Source organism: Salvelinus fontinalis, chromosome 2 (assembly GCF_029448725.1).
Source record: "Salvelinus fontinalis isolate EN_2023a chromosome 2, ASM2944872v1, whole genome shotgun sequence".
Lineage (NCBI taxonomy): Eukaryota > Metazoa > Chordata > Actinopteri > Salmoniformes > Salmonidae > Salvelinus > Salvelinus fontinalis.
The window spans coordinates 58,768,370-58,787,212 of record NC_074666.1 but is presented as its reverse complement, the minus strand read 5'-3'; the positions used below and the strand labels follow the sequence as shown (position 1 = coordinate 58,787,212).

At 43.5% G+C, this 18,843-nt stretch overlaps 1 protein-coding gene across 1 annotated transcript; it reads left to right on the top strand.

Annotated features, from left to right (window-relative positions):
- Positions 1-3,572: 3,572 nt before the first annotated feature.
- LOC129822140 (scavenger receptor cysteine-rich domain-containing group B protein-like) lies at positions 3,573-17,523 on the top strand (the record flags this gene model as incomplete). Its single annotated transcript, XM_055880127.1, has 11 exons — positions 3,573-3,828; positions 4,502-4,534; positions 7,114-7,161; positions 8,119-8,421; positions 8,589-8,657; positions 11,396-11,710; positions 11,902-11,979; positions 12,338-12,406; positions 12,614-12,928; positions 14,135-14,209; positions 14,427-17,523. Coding segments are annotated over 11 exons (1,878 nt in total), but the record flags the coding sequence as incomplete, so codon positions are not given.
- Positions 17,524-18,843: the final 1,320 nt, after the last annotated feature.

The window sequence follows — 18,843 nt, the reverse complement described above, 5'->3', positions numbered from 1 at the left end:
CTGTAGATGTGTCTCATGTTTGAATGCTGTTGCAATCATATTTGAGTCCGTTTTTGTTTCTTTGTTTTCACAAAAAAACACTAAAGGTGCAATTCTATTTCAAATCTCTGAACCTGAAACATTGAATCAGTTTCACACTGTGTTACTTTACTATTGTGACTGTGGGTGGGAGACACACTCACACACACACACGTACGCACACACACACACACGGCCACAGCCACAGCCACTGCCCTCTCCTCCATATTCTCCCCTTGTGACTGTACAGTCCCTTAGATGAGGAAGACCGCACCTTGAATGAGCGCTAGCTGAAACTGGAGATGTACATGTGAAGGGTTGGCTTTCAACATTTCCTTTTTTTCTCTTCTGCTTCTTCTAACCATAGGCAGTCACGGGGCATTAGGATATTAACATACAATGCTGTTGTCTTTATTGTTTTAAGTAATCCTTGTCACTGAAGCCAGGTACTTATAATCACGGAAAGGTGAAGGAGATGAAAGACAGCTTGGTACATGTAGAGCCGGACGACAGTTTTTTTCTCCCTCTATTTCCACACAAAGTTCCTATGTTTTTCTGCTGCGAGAGTTGGGGAACTGTTCTGTGAGCTACCTGCCATCAGAAAATCGAAGGACAATTTGTTTGTAGATATTTTTGGAAATTTATTTTATTTTATTTATCCTGTGGGAAAAGAGAGCAACTTTTATTCCAGGTATCTTTGAAAATTATTATAATTTCTTGATGTTTTGTAAATTTTTCAAATTGCACATTATCCTAACTCTTAGTTTAAATAGATATTATATTTCAAGCCAGTGATTGGAAAGTAGTGTGAAATGTGCCTTTTGAATGTCTCACCACAGTGGTTTTGTATAACTATATTCACTCTGTAGTTAATCAAATAATATTTCAGTGGATGAAACAAGAACATAAATAATGAGGGATTTCTAAAGTGGCATTTTAATTGGAAAATTACAAAACAATATCACAATTATAACCAATTATAACTCTACAACCCTATGTTAGCATGAAAATGATTTTCTTTTTGTCAATAATTGAAGATATGACTTCTGTCTTATTTGCTGCGTCTTAATGGGCAAAGACCAAGAAATATGCAATGCGGGGATGATGTTACCCATGGAAATGGATAAGGGGCAGATAGACCTGTCGACCGACGCAAAGAATCTGAATTTAAAGGGGTCAAAATTCCTCCCTTTTAGTGTGAGTGACCGTGAGAGAGAGTCAGAGTGTTATATTCCTGGTTATCTCGGACGTTCAGGGGTATTTTCATGGGGCAGAGGATCTTTCAGCTATTTCTCATGGGCGCGGGTCAAAGAGGAGGGAGGGGAAGCACAGCCGACACAAAAGGCAACATTATTCCCTGGCGGATCTGCGCTACATCCCGTTATGAATGGAGTATTGAAAAATACAACATTGGGGACTAGATTATTTTTCATCCCTCATAACTGAACCATTTGTCCCAGGGTTTCGAGCGGTTTGTTAGCATGCTGTGCCCAATGGAACAGCCATGGTGCTGGACTGCTCCGCATTAAAACCCCTGCTTCCTAATTGGACAGCACAATGACCTCTGGTTGCCTCTGCTCTCCACAACCTCCTCCCTCCTGCCTTTCACCTTTCAACTCAATGTCATGGCCTTCCATACATGGAATATGGCCGTCAATACAATTAAATGAAATAACACAGGGTAGAGGCTCCAAATGCATTGGCCAGGGTTAGTGTAGTTGAACAGGGTCAAGGTTAGCGGGTTTGTTAAGCTGTTGATTGGTGCTGAAGGGTGTTAGAGGAGGATACTTGGCCTCGCTGACCTGTCAGTGTATTTACAGTACATTACAGCATCTGCTATGGTAATATACAGTGTAGCTACACTATACTACACCATATGGGCAGAATCCAACTGAACTGGACACATATCTACAGGTAGAGGAGCAGGTGAATTTGGTCTTGCCACCCTCCCCTTCTAGCTGCTGCTTACCCCCCTCTCCTCCTATTCTCCCAGGAGCCGAGAGGCGCCCCTGTGGTGTCATCGGCTGCCTAAGCGTTTCGGAGAGTTCCAGTGACAGATTGCAGGAAGCAGCGTTTAGGCCTGACGATCGGGACCACAGACAGCAGAAATGTCTTTTTGTTGGCCCCTGGGCTCGGAATGTCCACTATCTCTTAGGGGCCAATATCATATTCTCCTTCTCCCCTCATCATCCGTCCCCAGTCCCCAAACGAACTAGTACACATTCCTCTGTAAGGTCAATGAGGCTTTTGGTCCAATACAAAGACAAACAACCAACCCAAAAGTCTGATCAGACATAGGCAAAACAAGCATTTTCCTCAATAAAAGACGTTTGAAAATATTTCACATTTAGATTGCTTACCGCTTTATCAAACAATTATACAAACCAAACTTTTCTTCAGAATTCAGTGGATAAATATGAGCATGAGGATGTGATTTCAGGACAATAGTTCTATGCAATTAAAGAGTTTATTACTGGAGTCAGACCTATTTTTAAAAACAAGCATCCCTCCAGGCAAGAGCTGTTTGTTGGCAAAATCAAGAGAAATCAAGCAGCAGCGGCAGTTTGCAATGTTTCTTGCTGCTCCCTATGAAACCAGATTCTTTGGTCACGTTTTTTGTGCTTCCTAGTATAGCAGGTGGTTCAGGGCAGGATACCGGAGAAAGAAGCTGTTTATCAATCTCTTAGTCCCAGCTTTGATGCACCTGTACTGTCTACGCCTTCTAGACATACTGTATAACTACTGGTGTCCCTTACTTACTGCTCTCCGTAGTACAGAATAGACAAATTTGAAAAGAAAATAGAATGTTTGCCACTCTGTTGGGGTAGCGGTGGCACATGTCCACTCACTGCCACCTGGGTGATGCATGGCACTGGTATCCATTTTGTACCAGCATGCTCACCACAGGTCACAACAGTTTCTCTGTGCCCAGTGTTTTAGCAGCCAGCCAGTGTGCAGTGGGGTGGGGTGGCAGTGTAGTAGGCAGCTAGGCAGCCATTTTGGCCTGGGGAAATGGGCCAGTCGGCTTCATGCTCCAGCAGGTCCTGGGGCACACTGGGAGTTGTTTTAGTGCCAATCAATCTGGAGTGGACACAGACACACAGCATGGCGTGCCCACTCACACCTCTCCTCTCCATCACTGGAACACACACACACACACACACACACACACACACACACACACACACACACACACACACACACACACACACACACACACACACACACACACACACACACACACCGGTTTCAGTTCAGCGCATGGTTTTTGGAAACTATTTATGTTCCAACTACCAACCATAAGCTTCACTTGCATGATACTATCATCGATACTAACTCCCCACTACTGTATAGTCATTTGGCTGCAGGGGGTTACACTAAAAACGATTATCCAATACTATGTTGAGAATACAATGGTTATTGATTATGAGTAGTAGTAGTAGACTAGTGATGGGCAGTGAGTACCAGTATTAGGGGTCCAGGAATGTTTCAGTAGTGAAGAGAAACAGAAAAAGGCAGGAAGGTAGGTATAGTGTGTGTGAGAGGGACAGAGAGACAGAGACGGAGACGGAGACGGAGACGGAGACGGAGATAGAGAGTCCAGTGCACTGATTGGTTGTTTGTGTAAGTGTGTGTTCCACCAGGCACCCAGACTGATTGGAGCGTCAGTCAGACAGCGAGCCATGCGAGGGCAGCGTGTAGCAGATTGTGTGCGTAGACCATGTGGAGGCTGGAAAGTGGTTGTCTGGCTGCTGTTGTCCCTGCTAGGTTCCCTGCTACTGGTGGGCATCAGTGGGATTCTGCAGATCGGTGAGTGTACGTGTGCGTGCTATTTCACCGCTACTCATTTTGAATTGGGAGACTATCGTTTTTAAACCCCATAGTTGTCTGGGCTGTGTGTGTGGAGGGGGTTGGGGGGTGAGGGTGGAAAGGGTGGTTGGGGGAGGAGTGGGGGGGGTGGTGTTTGGGGTGTGTGTGGGGGCAAAAGAGGGCTTTGGGGGTGGGTGAATTAACCAACATTACACCAGCTCATGGAATGCTCCCTCCTTGCAGATAAATTGGTGGGTGAAATTAGTTTTGATATGTACTGCAAAGAGACAGATCTGTCATGATTTTCCTAGTAATGAGCTGAATAAGTCAGAACATTTACATGTATATGTAACCTTTACAGAGCTAGAGAACCTGGTGTACCTGGGTGTAGTTGGGACAGAGGAATTGGTCGCCGTAGGACTGCCTGCCTCTAGTAGCTGTTACCCAGTTAGGCTTTGAAGTACAAACATTCTGCTAGTTATTCGGAACAGGGATACGGTCGGGGAGTGACTGAGTAGTTATTGATTATACTACTTTGGACATTATGGATCGAACGGACCCCTAGCTAAAAATAGAACATGTTTACAAACTTCAAATGTGCATTGGATTGCTGTGGTATCTAAGACATCTCTTTGTGGCTGACATACTACTCTTTATTTTCTGATTTCAAAAGATATGACCAAAATCAGCAGACGAGCCATATCCAGTGAGTATATTTCCAAGTCAATCTCTTCTCGTTTTACTGACCAATCTTTTCTGAAATGGCACGTAACGTTACTGTTCCCACCCCAGATTTCAGTTGTACGTCACTTATGAATACATATGACAAAACAAAGAAACACCATATTCTAATACCAGGACGCTTTCAATAACTAACTCACATAACGAACATAACATAACTGTTAACGTGTTTAGGGCCTTTAGTTTCAATGAGCCAGGTAGTCTTCAATTTACCTATTTTTGGCATAATGTTTAGAAAGGTTCCTCTTCTCTCTTTGTGAGGCAGGTAACCATAAACCACAGTTTCAGTGGCTTTATACTTTCCCTATAAGACACAGTTGATGTCCTCAAACTTTATGGTCCAAGACATACAGGCCAACAAATCCCAGTAAAGGAACCTGAGGAATAATACAGAGCACAATCTCAATTTCCAGATTTCTCACAGTCATACCAATATAGCCAAGTGAATGAGGCTTAGAAGTTTGTCAACACAGTACTAAACACAGCCCAACCCTATAGAATGTGTGGTTGCTAAAGGATGGGAGAAGAGGTGTTCAATCATTATATCTGTATTGACATTTATCAGATGTTTGGTTAATGCGTAGTCAAAGACATGTAGTGCATTTAGAAAGTATTCAGACCCCTTGACTTCCAGTTTTTGTTACATTACAGCCTTATTCTAAATGGATAAAATGTATGTTTTTCCTCATCAATCTACACACAATACCCCATATTGACAAAGCGAAAAAAATAAGTTTATATTGATTTTAGCAAATGTATAAAAAATAAAACACAGAAATACCTTATTTAAATAAGTATTCAGAACCTTTGCTATGAGACTCGAAATTGAGCTCAGGTGCATCCTGTTTCTATTGATCATCCTTGAGACGTTTCTACAACTTGATTGGAGTCCACCTGTGATAAATTCAATTGATTGGACAGGATTTGGAAAGGCACAAATCTGTCTATATAAGGTCCCACAGTTGACAGTGCATGTCAGAGAAAAAACCAAGACATGAGGTCAAAGGAATTGTCCGTAGAGCTCCGAGACAGGATTGTGTTGAGGGACAGATCTGGGGAAGGGTACCAAATAATTTGGTAGCATTGAAGGTCCTCAAAAACACAGTGACTTCCATCATTCTTAAATTAAAGAAGTTGAGCAATCGGGGGAGAAGGGCCTTGGTCAGGGTGGTGACCAAGAACCCGATGGTCACTCTGACAGAGCTCCAGAGTTCCTCTGTGGAGATGGGAGAACCTTCCAGAAGGACAACCATCTCTGCAGCACTCCACCAATCAGGCCTTGATTGTAGAGTGGCCAGAAGGAAGCCACTCCTCTGTAAAAGGAACATGACAGCCCGCTTGGAGTTTGACAAAAGACACCTAAAGGAAAATTACCATGAGAAACATGATTCTCTGGTCTGATGAAACAAAGATTTAACTCTTTGGCCTGAATGCCAAGCGTCACATCTGGAGGAAACATCCCACCCCCACCATGGTGACACATGGTGGTGGCAGCCTCATGCTGTGGGGATGTTTTTCAGTGGCAGGAACTTGCAGACTAGTCAGGATCGAGGGAAAGATGAACGGAGGAAAGTACAGAGAGATCCTCAATGAAAACTTGCCCCAGAGCACTCAGGACCTCAGACTGGGGTGAAGGTTCACCTTCCAACAGGACAACGACCCTAAGCACACAGCCAAGATAATGCAGGAGTGGCTTCTGGACAAGTTTTTGAATGTCCCTGAGTGTCCCAGCCAGAGCACAGACCTGAACCGGATCGAACATTTCTGGAGAGACCTGAAAATAGCTGTGCAGCGATGCTCCCCATCCAACATGACAGAGCTTGAGAGGATCTGTAGAGAAGAATGAGAGAAACTCCCCAAATACAGATGTGCCAAGCTTCTAGCGTCAAACCCAAGAAGACTTGAGGCTGTAATGTCTGCCAAAGGTGCTTCAACAAAGTACTGAGTAAAGGGTCTGAATACTTATGTAAATATTTCAGTTTTCAAATTTCTAAAAACCTATTTTTGCTTTGTCATTATGGGGTATTGTTTGTAGATTGATGAGGGGGGAAAAAACTATTTAATCCATTCTAGAATAAGGCTGTAACATAGCAAAATGTGGGGGTCTGAATACTTTCCAAATGCACTGTTGAGGGATTATTTTAAACTAGTGTTCCCAAACCTCTCCTGGAGTGCCCAGTTCCACATCCAACTCTACAGTGACTTTAACAAAATAAAACCTGACAATCTTATTAAAAATAATAGAGACAGTATTATTTTGGTTAACTTTTATGTTTCCATTCTCAAAACAATAACCCCCAAAGTTCACAAACTGGAATGTGTCAACCTTTAGTACATATTTCTATGTAGACTTCTTAGCTGGTTTAGCTACATGGTTTAAACAGGCTTCCTGCTGCGTTTTCAAGCTGTGTCTCGGATTACAGGAAGATAGATATAGTAGATACAGAATACAGTAACTATGGAGGGCCAAGAACCTCCTTTCAACAAATCATTTGACCAAAGTCTCTCCCTCTTTCTCTCTCTCCTTCCTCCCTCTTTTTCCAGCCAATAGCACGACGACGATGACTGCCATGAAGACAACGCATTCTCAAGGTTGGCAATGCGCTGCTGGGCTCTCGCCAACTCTCACCACATCCACCACACCTTCTGTCTGTCTGAAGTACCCATGTTCAACAAATACATGTCCACATCCAACTCAGGAATAAAAGACTATCAAGCTTAACTTGTAAAGCGAGAGAGAGGGAAGGAGGGAGGGGAAAGGAAGGAAAAGGAGAGAGCGAGAGATAGATCAGTGCCCCAGGGACACTACAACAAGGTCACTTCCCTTTGCTCTCAATTTACCTAATCCCCCGGAATTACTTATTCTGCTAGTGTGTGCTTCATCTCCCTCTCTCTCTCTCTCTCTCTCTCTCTCTCTCTCTCTCTCTCTCTCTCTCTCTCTCTCTCTCTCTCTCTCTCTCTCTCTCTCTCTCGCCATCTCCTTCTATCCCTCACTCTATCTCTCTCTCTCCATCTCTCCCTCTCTCTCTCATGTGGCTTGTTTAGTCTTATTTTGTTCCTTAAATTGGAAGGTGGAAGGGATTACACAAGCTATTCTAAACGGATTCTTGTCACTATTAACTATCATTATATGATAGTGATATTTCCAGACAGTAACACACTGTATATACTGTCCCACAGACAGTAGGCTTTTTATGTGCTTGCACAGACTTTTGTTCTATGTTGTGTGGCACATGTAGAACACAACAAGAGTGGCTAGCGTGTAGTCAAAGTGAGTAAAAGGACAAGGTTTGAATGAACTTAAATGAGATCTAGAAACCAGCCTCCTGACAGGATAATATGACAACATCACACACTGACTGTCACATTCATGACATCAGCATCGGAGTGGGCGGGACCAGGGAGGTCAGCTGTCCTGATTGCTGATTCCTCAGTGAATCCTCTGACCATGTTGTATTTTGCTCTCCCTCCTCTTCAGTGTGTCTGGTAATATTATTTTGTATCTCGCTGACCGTGTATCTTTGAATCTCTCTTCCCTCTCCTCTCCAGTGCGTCTGGTGAACGGGCGTAACAGGTGTGAGGGGCGTGTGGAGGTTTGGCACAACGGGACATGGGGCACAGTGTGTGATGACGATTGGGACATGGTAGATGCCAACGTGGTGTGTCGGCAGTTGGACTGTGGTCTGGCCATGGCGGTGGGCAGCATCTCAGAGTATGGCCAGGGCTCAGGGCCCGTCCTGCTGGACAATGTTGACTGCAAAGGAGGGGAGACAGACCTGGGACAGTGTGGAAGTCTGGGCTGGGGCATCCACAACTGTTACCACTATGAGGACGTGTCTGTCGCATGTAAAGGTAGAGATAGAGATATACATACAAATCTAGTCTGTAACTGTTCTAATTCCTTTTCTATAGGTAGGGTCTTTACAATTTATAAGGATCTCTAAGATCTCTAAGAGGGACATATCCCTGGTGACTGATAAAATAATCTATTTTCACAAATTTTCCTCATCTCTCCTCAGATACATCAGTGCTGGAGTCACGGGGCATGGGCGAGCCCACCACTCCGTCTAGGAGAAACTCAGGATTAAGTAGGTGATCATTTCATTTATTTCTCTCTAATTTCAGTCAAACACACACACAAAATAAGTGAACAAAATTGATTCAAGAAGGGTTTATTTTATTCACTTAATAGGTTTAAAGGGCCAATCTGCAGTTGCTACATCCATTTTTAAATAAATGATATGTACTCATTATTCTTGAAGAATATAACTTCAAAATGGAAACAAACACCGTATAGCCTCAAAACATGTTCAAAGGTCCAATGCAGCTGTTTTTATCTCAATATCAAATAATTTCTGGGTAACATTTAAGTACCTTACTCTTAATGTAAAATGGTAAAAAAATAAACAAAAATAGCTTCTTAGCAAAGAGCAATTTCTCAATCAAGAATTTAGCTAGGACTGTCTGGGAGTCGTCTGAGTGGGGAGGGTAAAACTGAAAACTAGCTGTTATTGGCACAGAGGTTTAAAACTCTATTCTCTTTCTCATTGGTCTATTAACTAATTTACTGCCTGGTGATGTTACCAGTCAGGCCAAAACTCCATCGCAGCAAAACAGGCATGAAATTTCAGGCAGTCTTTTCAAACAGCTCTTGCGTATGAAGGGCATTATCATCATTTTCACAATTTCACAGTGTTATTCCAACATTTACATTTACATTTAAGTCATTTAGCAGACGCTCTTATCCAGAGCGACTTACAAATTGGTGCATTCACCTTATGATATCCAACCTCGTAGTGTTTAAATATATAAAACATAGGAAAATTCTGTTTTTGCTTGCACAGGGCCTTAAAACTATAATTTTGCTATCTATGGATTTGAGAGTGGTTATACTTCTCCAGCCCCATCCCTCAGCCTTTTAACCACAACAGTGGCAGGGAGGACACTTTGGTATTGTTTCAACTTTTCAATTTTCGTGATGTTGCCAGCCAACCCGTCTACAAACACTGTCACAGAGGGACAGAAAATGAACTGAAAAAGAATGAACACACATGCTCAATACAGAGTGTTTATTCAATGTGTTGTATAAAGAAAACATCTGCACACAAGATCTCAATAAATCTAGCCTGGAATCCAATCTAAATAGTGAAACAGAGAGATATTCAGTTTGAAGGATTTTATGCCATCATCAATCAATTTTTTCAATCAATTTTATTTTATATAGCCCTTCGTACATCAGATAATATCTCGAAGTGCTGTACAGAAACCCAGCCTAAAACCCCAAACAGCTAGAATGCAGGTGTAGAAGCACGGTGGCTAGGAAAAACTCCCTAGAAAGGCCAAAACCTAGGAAGAAACCTAGAGAGGAACCAGGCTATGAGGGGTGGCCAGTCCTCTTCTGGCTGTGCCGGGTGGAGATTATAACAGAACTATGCCAAGATGTTCAAAAATGTTCATAAGTGACAAGCATGGTCAAATAATAATCATGAATAATTTTCAGTTGGCTTTTCATAGCTGATCATTAAGAGTTGAAAAACAACAGGTCTGGGACAGGTGGCGGTTCCATAACCGCAGGCAGAACAGCTGAAACTGGAATAGCAGCAAGGCCAGGCGGACTGGGGACAGCAAGGAGTCACCACGGGCGGCAGTCCCGACGCATGGTCCTAGGGCCCAGGTCCTCCGAGAGAAAGAAAGAGAGAAGGAGAAAATTAGAGAGAGCCAAGATTTTCAAAATGTTCATAAATGACAAGCATGGTCAAATAATAATCAGGAATAAATCTCAGTTGGCTTTTCATAGCCGATCATTAAGAGTTGAAAACAGCAGGTCTGGGACAGGTAGGGGTTCCATAACCGCAGGCAGAAGAGTTGAAACTGGAATAGCAGCAAGGCCAGGCGGACTGGGGGCAGCAAGGAGTCACCACGGCCGGTAGTCCCGACGTATGGTCCTAGGGCTCAGGTCCTCCGAGAGAAAGAGAGAAGGAGAAAATTAGAGAGAGCCAAGATTTTCAAAATGTTCATAAATGACAAGCATGGTCAAATAATAATCAGGAATAAATCTCAGTTGGCTTTTCATAGCCGATCATTAAGAGTTGAAAACAGCAGGTCTGGGACAGGTAGGGGTTTCGTAACCGCAGGCAGAAACAGTTGAAACTGGAATAGCAGCAAGGCCGGGCGGACTGGGGACAGCAAGGTGTCAGCATGCCCGGTAGTCCTGACGTATGGTCCTAGGGCTCAGGTTCTCAGAGAGAAAGAGAGAACGAGAGAATTAGAGAGAGCATACTTAAATTCACACAGGACACTGGATAAGACAGGAGAAGTACTCCAGGTATAACCAACTGACCCTAGCCCCCCGACACATAAACTACTGCAGCATAAATACTGGAGGCTGAGACAGGAGCGGTCAGGAGACACTGTGGCCCCATCCGAAGAAACCCCCGGACAGGGCCAAACAGGAAGGATATAACCCCACCCACTCTGCCAAAGCACAGCCCCCACACCACTAGAGGGATATCCTCAACCACCAACTTACAATCCTGAGACAAGGCCGAGTATAGCCCACAAAGGTCTCCACCACAGCACAACCAAGGGGGGGCGCCAACCCAGACAGGAAGTTCACGTCAGTAACTCAACCCACTCAAGTGACGCACCCCTCCTAGGGACGGCATGAAAGAGCACCAGCAAGCCAGTGACTCAGCCCCAGTAACAGGGTTAGAGGCAGAGAATCCCAGTGGAGAGAGGGGATGTACTGTATGTCAGAATGAAGCCAGGCTTTGACTGAGAAGATGTATGGAATGGTGATGAATCCCTCCCCTCCCCTATATTTTAGGAGATGGTACGATCCGGCTAGTTGGTGGACTGGACTACTGCCAGGGACGGGTGGAGGTCTACTACCGTGGCAGCTGGGGGACGGTGTGTGATGACGACTGGGGTATGAGAGACGCAGGGGTGGTGTGCCAGCAGATATACTGTGGCCATGCCATTTCCTCCACCACCAACGCCTATTTTGGCTACGGGACAGGCCTGATTCTACTGGACAACGTCAACTGTAATGGCCACGAGAACCAGCTGAGTAAATGCTACAGCCTGGGCTGGGGGATACACAACTGTGGACATCATGAGGATGCCGGGGTTGTCTGTTCAGGTGAGAAGCTTTTTCTTACTCTCTCTGCCTCTTTTTCTCTCTCTCTCTCTCTCTCTCTCTCTCTCTCTCTCTCTCTCTCTCTCACACTTTCACTCTGGCTCTCTCTTCCTTAAATTCGTGTCGCTAATGGCTAATGGCTAATGTTAAACTATTTTTAATATCTGCTGTTCATGTCTATTCTATCTGTGCAGGCTCAGGATCCACTACCGTTCCTCCTATGAACACTGACACCATGGGCAAGGGATTCTTTCAGACTGCCAGCACTGCAGGTAATTGTTGAAGTCATTTCCGTTTTCATGTACTGCTTTACTACAATAGCAATAACAGCTACAGTGTAGGCCCTCATCAGATCCAGATCATCAGGCCACACTGCTGTACCTCTATCCTATGAGCAACAGACGGTGCTGTTTCCCCTATAGGTTTCTCTGTCTTTAATCTGTGACTCAGCAGCGCCACTCAATCAATGGTGGTAGTGGAGCAAGTAAATCATGTCGCCCCACCCACTCTCCTCCCAGTCTCTCATCTCAGAGGATGGAAAACCCTCTGCTGTGTACTGTAGGCATCAGCTTGCGTATGTGTAAACTGACTCATCATTCGGATTCTAATGCATTTCTCCTATTATTCTAGTAACCGACCAAACAGAATTAGTCACCGAAGCAACTACGGCTGTGACAACGGTTGCCATGACAACGAGAGGTAATGATGTTGCACCCCCATGTGATAATTATAAACTCCCGCTAATGCACTCTAAACTCATATATCAGTTATTATAATATTGGCTTATTATTCACAAATATTAAATTGTGCAACAGGGAGGCATAGTACCACCATTTTCGATGAACCTCTCCATAAATTATGTTCTCATCTCCTCATACCCCTCTGTCTCTCCTTCTCCTCCTCTAGAGCGGACCACCATCCGCGTGGTGAATGGTAACAGCAGCTGCCAGGGCCGTGTGGAGGTGTTCCACAACAACCAGTGGGGCACGGTGTGTGACGATGACTGGGATCTGCCCAATGCCCAGGTGGTGTGTAGGCATCTGGGCTGTGGCCCTGCCATCTCTGCCAAGGTCCTGGCCTACTTCGGCTACGGCTCGGGCCCCATCCTGCTGGACAATGTGGACTGTAGAGGCAGTGAAGGGGAGCTGGCGGCTTGTTTCCACCTGGGCTGGGGACAGCACAACTGTGGACATCATGAAGACGCTGGAGTCATCTGTACACGTAAGACCGACTGGAACTGTGGCAATATAACTTTGTTGTCCGATGTGAATCAGAAATGTATATGTTGATCTGCTGCAGGCAGTACTGCTACAGTAGTGACTTGTTAAGACTGAGACAGCTAGGCACATAGTCAAGTAAATAAACACACACACACACAAATACACACACACACACACACACACACACACACACACACACACACACACACACACACACACACACACACACTCAAATGAACACACACAAAAATCCTCTGTAGCGTTCGCTCACAGTTACTCACACAGTCACCCCATAGTCACTATTCCCACAGTCATCCATCTCTCCTCTTCCCTGCTGAGCTGGTGCATTTAATTGTGTGAGCGTTGGTCTCTGAGGAGCAGGCACCCGTCCAGATGGTCCAAAGTGCATCAAATCAAATCAAATGTATTGATCACACACATATTTAGCAGATGTTATTGCGGGTGTAGCGAAATGCTCGCGTTCCTAGCTCCAACAGTGCAGTAGTATCTAACAATTCACAACAACACACAAATCTAAAAGTAAAAGTGGAATTAAGAAATATGTAAATATTAGGACGAGCAATGTCGGAGTGGTATTGACTAAATACAGTAAAATAGAAAACAGTATATACATATAAGATGAGTAAAGCAGTATGTAAACATAGTTAAAGTGACTAGTGTTCCATTATTAAAGTGGCCAGTGATTGCATGTCTATGTATACTGTATAGGGCAGCAGCCTCTAAGGTGCAGGGTTGAGTAGCTAGGTGGCATGAAATATAGAGTGGAGAAGTCAGGGTTCATTAGCCTCACTGGAAGCCTGCAGGCTAAACCTCCATTCTTTAAGGATAAATAAGACAAACAGTAGAGAAAGAAAGAATGAAAGAGACAAAGACTTCATTCCTGTTACTCAGGTCTACATCAAATCATGGTTAGTAGAGCAGACTAGGTGAACAAGTGAACCTCAGTGAACCTTTGATTTCTGAGTGAGATGATAAGGGAATCACTAAGTTGACTTCTGGAGCAGTTTTCGTCTGATATATCTGATTAACTGATCAATTGATTAACTCATTACAATGTTTTGAGTGCTCCAGACTGTTCTGATAGGACTGTATCAACAGTTGTTCTCAAGTAGATGACCACTCCCTTGGGAAACATACACAGCAGATTAAAGTCTCATACTGTCTCCCCCTCCTTCTCCTTCTCCAGCCTTTCAGCTTGTGGGACCTGGAAATGACTTTGGGATGACAGAGAGAACGCCCACCACTAGACCACCAAGTGAAGGTGAGTCTTGTACCTGTTGAGGTTTAGCTACATGTTCTGGGTTTCACGGTATCCAAAGATCAACACACCTTCCCAGCATCACTTGTCAGAGGCAGTCTTATGTAATGCATCATACTTAAATCATGTCTTAGGATCAGGTATGTGATATGTGTCTCTAGTGTTTAATGTTTATTTGCTCCAGTATATGTGACTGTTTCTACCCTGTCTCTCCCTCTAGGCCTGGCGAGGCTGGTGGGCGGGCAGCACCGCTGCGAGGGCCGGGTGGAGATGTTCTCAGGGGCGGAATGGGGTACGGTGTGCGACGATGCTTGGGACATGCCTGATGCCCAGGTGGTGTGTCGCCAGCTGGGCTGTGGGGAGGCTGCTGCGGCCCGTGGGGAGGCCTTCTTTGGGCCCGGCAGCGGCACCATCCTACTGGACAATCTGAAGTGCAGCGGCTCTGAGGCCTCGCTCCAGCAGTGCTCCCACATATCCTGGGACGTGCACAACTGTGACCACTCTGAAGACGCCGGCGTCACCTGCTCACTATCGTGATTCCAGCAGTGATTCGCCACCATGGAGCCGCCAAACTCCTCCCAACTCCACTGCCAACTAATAGGACGGGCACCATGGGTAGCACAACCCGGGACTTGTAAACATTATGTAAATAACAGCTCATCCCAATGCCAAACATAAGGAAGACCACAACAACAACAAACAAACAAGCAAAGAAAACAAACTAACATATGATGATAGATGATTAAATATTATAATAATCTATTCCTATTAAGCACTTTATAAATATATATGATATAAAATACGCTGTACACATTTTTTTTATATTTGATAAACAGTGGAAACCAAAGTTTTTAACCGACTCTCTGTCTCTCTGGCTCTTTTCTTTTTTTGTCAAGATGCTAAAATAGAGGTAACTAACCCACTAACCCTCTTCTCACTAGCAGCACACACAGCCATAGTGTACTGTACCAGGGCATGGTGAGCAACAACAACAACAACAACAACAACAATCCAGGCCCACAATACCAAAGCCAAACTTATAGAAATAGACTCTATAGAGACTATAGACTATCTATAGAAAAAGCTATGTATTTCTATGGCCAAATCTATTTGTTTGAACATAGGCAGAAAGATGGACAGTGCATGTACATGACACTGTAGTGCTCTTGGCACATGCTTCCTAATTTGATAAGCTTTTTAATGTATTATTCCTGAGCAGATGTGGATGTGTATCTGAAATCTGAACATGATGACTTCCAAAGCCCCAGTATTTTGGTTATTTTGCTGAAATATTTGTTATATTTGACACCTTTATTGTGTAAATAATCACCCTAGCTAGCTTGTGTTCTATTTTTTCCCCTCTTATGAAACATGATGACCCATTATTTTCTGTCTGACTTGTGTATTTTGATGTCTGGTTTTGGAAAAGGCTTGCTTGTCTTCACTCTCTCTCTCTCTCTCTCTCTCTCTCTCTCTCTCTCTCTCTCTCTCTCTCTCTCTCTCTCTCTCTCTCTCTCTCTCTCTCTCTCTCTCTCTCTCTCTCTCTCTCTCTCTCTCTCTCTCTCTCTGTCAGACACAGTGCTATTTCAGGTGGAGTATGGCATATGATCTAAGCCTTAGCTACATCCTTAATGTGAAATGAGTTATCTTCAATTATCTGCTCGTGCCTCTTCATTTTGTATTTTGTATCAGACATTTCGCACTGCAAGGTGTAAATTTCATTTCAGTGTGTAAGGATCTGTGCTTCTGTGTCTGTGAGTTAATATGTGTGTGTCTGGCAGGTGAGTCAGATCTACTGTACTGTTTGTGAATGTGTGTACAGTATATACAGTCAGTGACATGTACACTGATTGGGGAATTATTACAATATGGCAGCAGTCAGATTACTCAAATCTGTCACTGCAATGATTAAATCTGAATCTGAAAAAGTCGAAATGGGGAATGAATGATTGGGAAATGTTACTTTAATAACACCATAAATGGGGTTGAGAGGGAGGGCACAAGAATCGGTCAGCCTTCATCAGAAATAATAGTTAGCTTCTTGCCATGAGTGGCACAACGATTCTCAGGTTTAACGAAATGCCTCAACTATATGGGGTCAGGAAATTAATCTGAATGAATTGAGGTGTATGCTCACCAAGTTATTCCAGAGTCTGTATGGCATGGTGCGAAATTGGTGCGAAATGCTATGTACAGTCGCTAGTGAAAGTCTACATAACCCTTGCACAGTCTTCCCATTTGCTGCCTTAAAGTTTAATCTCAAAAGGTGAATACATTGGATTTTTTCTAGACAACCTACCCCACATTTTCAATTCTTTTAACGAAGTTGTCTTGATGACGTATGTATACACACCCCAGAGTTAACACTTGGTGGAACCACCTTTGGCAGCCATTACAGCTGTGAATAATTTTGGATAAGATTCTACCAACTTTGCAAAACTCTTAGGGCAACATTAATCCATTGTTTATGTCAAAATTGCTCAAGCTCAGTAAATTTGCTTTGGAGTCGTTGATGGACAGCTACAGTATAGTCAAACCGTGTCTCTGAATTTAAAGCAAATTTAAGTCAGGACTGAGGCTGGACCACTCAGGAACACTCAACACCTGTTAGAAAGTCATTCTGGTTTGCCTTTGACTTTAAGCATTCCAGGGTTAGGAAATCAGAAGACTGAGACAGGTTTTCCTCCAACTTTATCCTGGGCTTTGCTCCTTTCAGATTTCATATTTTGTTTGATCCTAACAAACTCCTCAGTCCCTGCCAGTGACTAGCATACCCATAACATGAGGCTGCCACCACAATACTTGAAAATACAGAGGGGTTCACTCTGTGTTGTGTTCTATTGGATTTGATCCAAGCATGTAGTTTTTATTTACTGGTAGGCAAAAAAGTTAATTTCTTTACGATGTTGAGTGATCCTGAATGGTCCAGTGTCAAAATTGCTTGAAAATTAGAGACAAGGTTTGAATATTGCTGTCCATCAACGACTCAAAACAAAATTTACTGAGCTTGAACGAGTTTGACAAAAAACTATGGATATTGTCAGACCCCTTGACTTTTTCAACATTGTGTTACGTTACAGCCTTATTCTAAAATGGATTTCAAAAATATATAATCCTCAGCAATCTACACACAATACCCCATAATGACAAAGCGAAAACAGTTTTTTTGAAATCTTAGCAAATGTATTAAAAAACTAAGACAGAAAAACCTTATTTACATAAGTATATAGACCCTTTCCTATGCGACTCTATAGACAGCCACAGATCTGTATATATAAGGTCTCACAGTTGACAGTGCATGTCAGAGAAAAAAACAAGACATGAGGTTGAAGGAATAGTCCGCAGAGCCCCGAGACAGGATTGTGTAGAGGCCCAGATCTGGGGAAGGGTACCAAAACATTTCTGCAGCATTGAATGTCCCCAAAGAACACAGTGGCCTCCATCATTCTTAAATGTAGGAAGTTTGAAACCACCAAGACTCTTCCTAGAGCTGGCCAACCGGCCAAACTAAGCAATCGGGGGAGAAGGGCCTTGGTCAAGGAGGTAACCAAGAACCCGTTGGTCACTCTGACAGAGCTCTAGAGTTCCTCTGTGGAGATGGGAGAAACTTCCAGAAGGACAACCATCTCTGCAGCACTCCACCAATCAGGCCTTTATGGTCGATTGGCCACTCCTCAGTAAAAGGCACATGACAGCCCACTTGGAGTTTGCCAAAAGACACCTTAAAACTCCCAGACCATGAAAAACAAGATTCTCTGGTCTGATGAAACCAAGATTGAACTCTTTGGTCTGAATGCCAAGCGTCACATCTGGATGAATGGAGGAAAGTACAGAGAGATCCTTGATGAAAACTTTCTCCAGAGTACTCAGGACCTCAGACTGGGGCGAAGGTTCACTTTCCAACAGGATAACGACCCTAAACACACAGCCAAAACAACGTAGGAGTGGCTTCGGGAAAAGTCTCTGAATGTCCTTGAGTGGCCCAGCAAGAGCCCAGACTTGAACCTGATCAAACATCTCTGGAGAGACCTGAAAATAGCTGTGCAGCAACACTCCCCATCCAACCTGACAGAGCTTGAGAGGACTTGCAGAGTAGAATGGGAGAAACTCCCCAAATACGGGTGTGCCAAGAAGATTCGATGCTGTAATCGCTGCCGAAGCTGCTCCAAGAAAGTACTGAATAAAGGGTCTGCAACTTTTATTGATGTTTTTAATTTGTAATAAATTTGCTTCGTCATTATGGGGTATTGTGTTTAGATTGATGAGAAAAAAACAAACCATTTTGTCAATTTTAGAATAAGGCTGTAATGTAACAAAGTATGGAAAAAGTCAAGGGGTCGGAATTCTTTCCGAAGGCACTGTATGTTGCTGAAGAGTTGAAGACATACGCCATCAAGACATATTTTTTTTGTATTTTAATACAGATTTAAAAAAAATACATTTTCATTCATTTTGGAAACGTGGAGTTGGTTGTGTACATAGGTAGAAAAAAAATCTAATTGAATACATTTTTTGATTCAATTTTAAGGCAGCAAAATGTGAAGACTGTGCAAGGGGTGTGTAGACTTTCATTAAAACAATTTTAACAACAATAGATCAGTAAAGATAAGAGGATCCTGTAGATCTTCCTCCCTCCC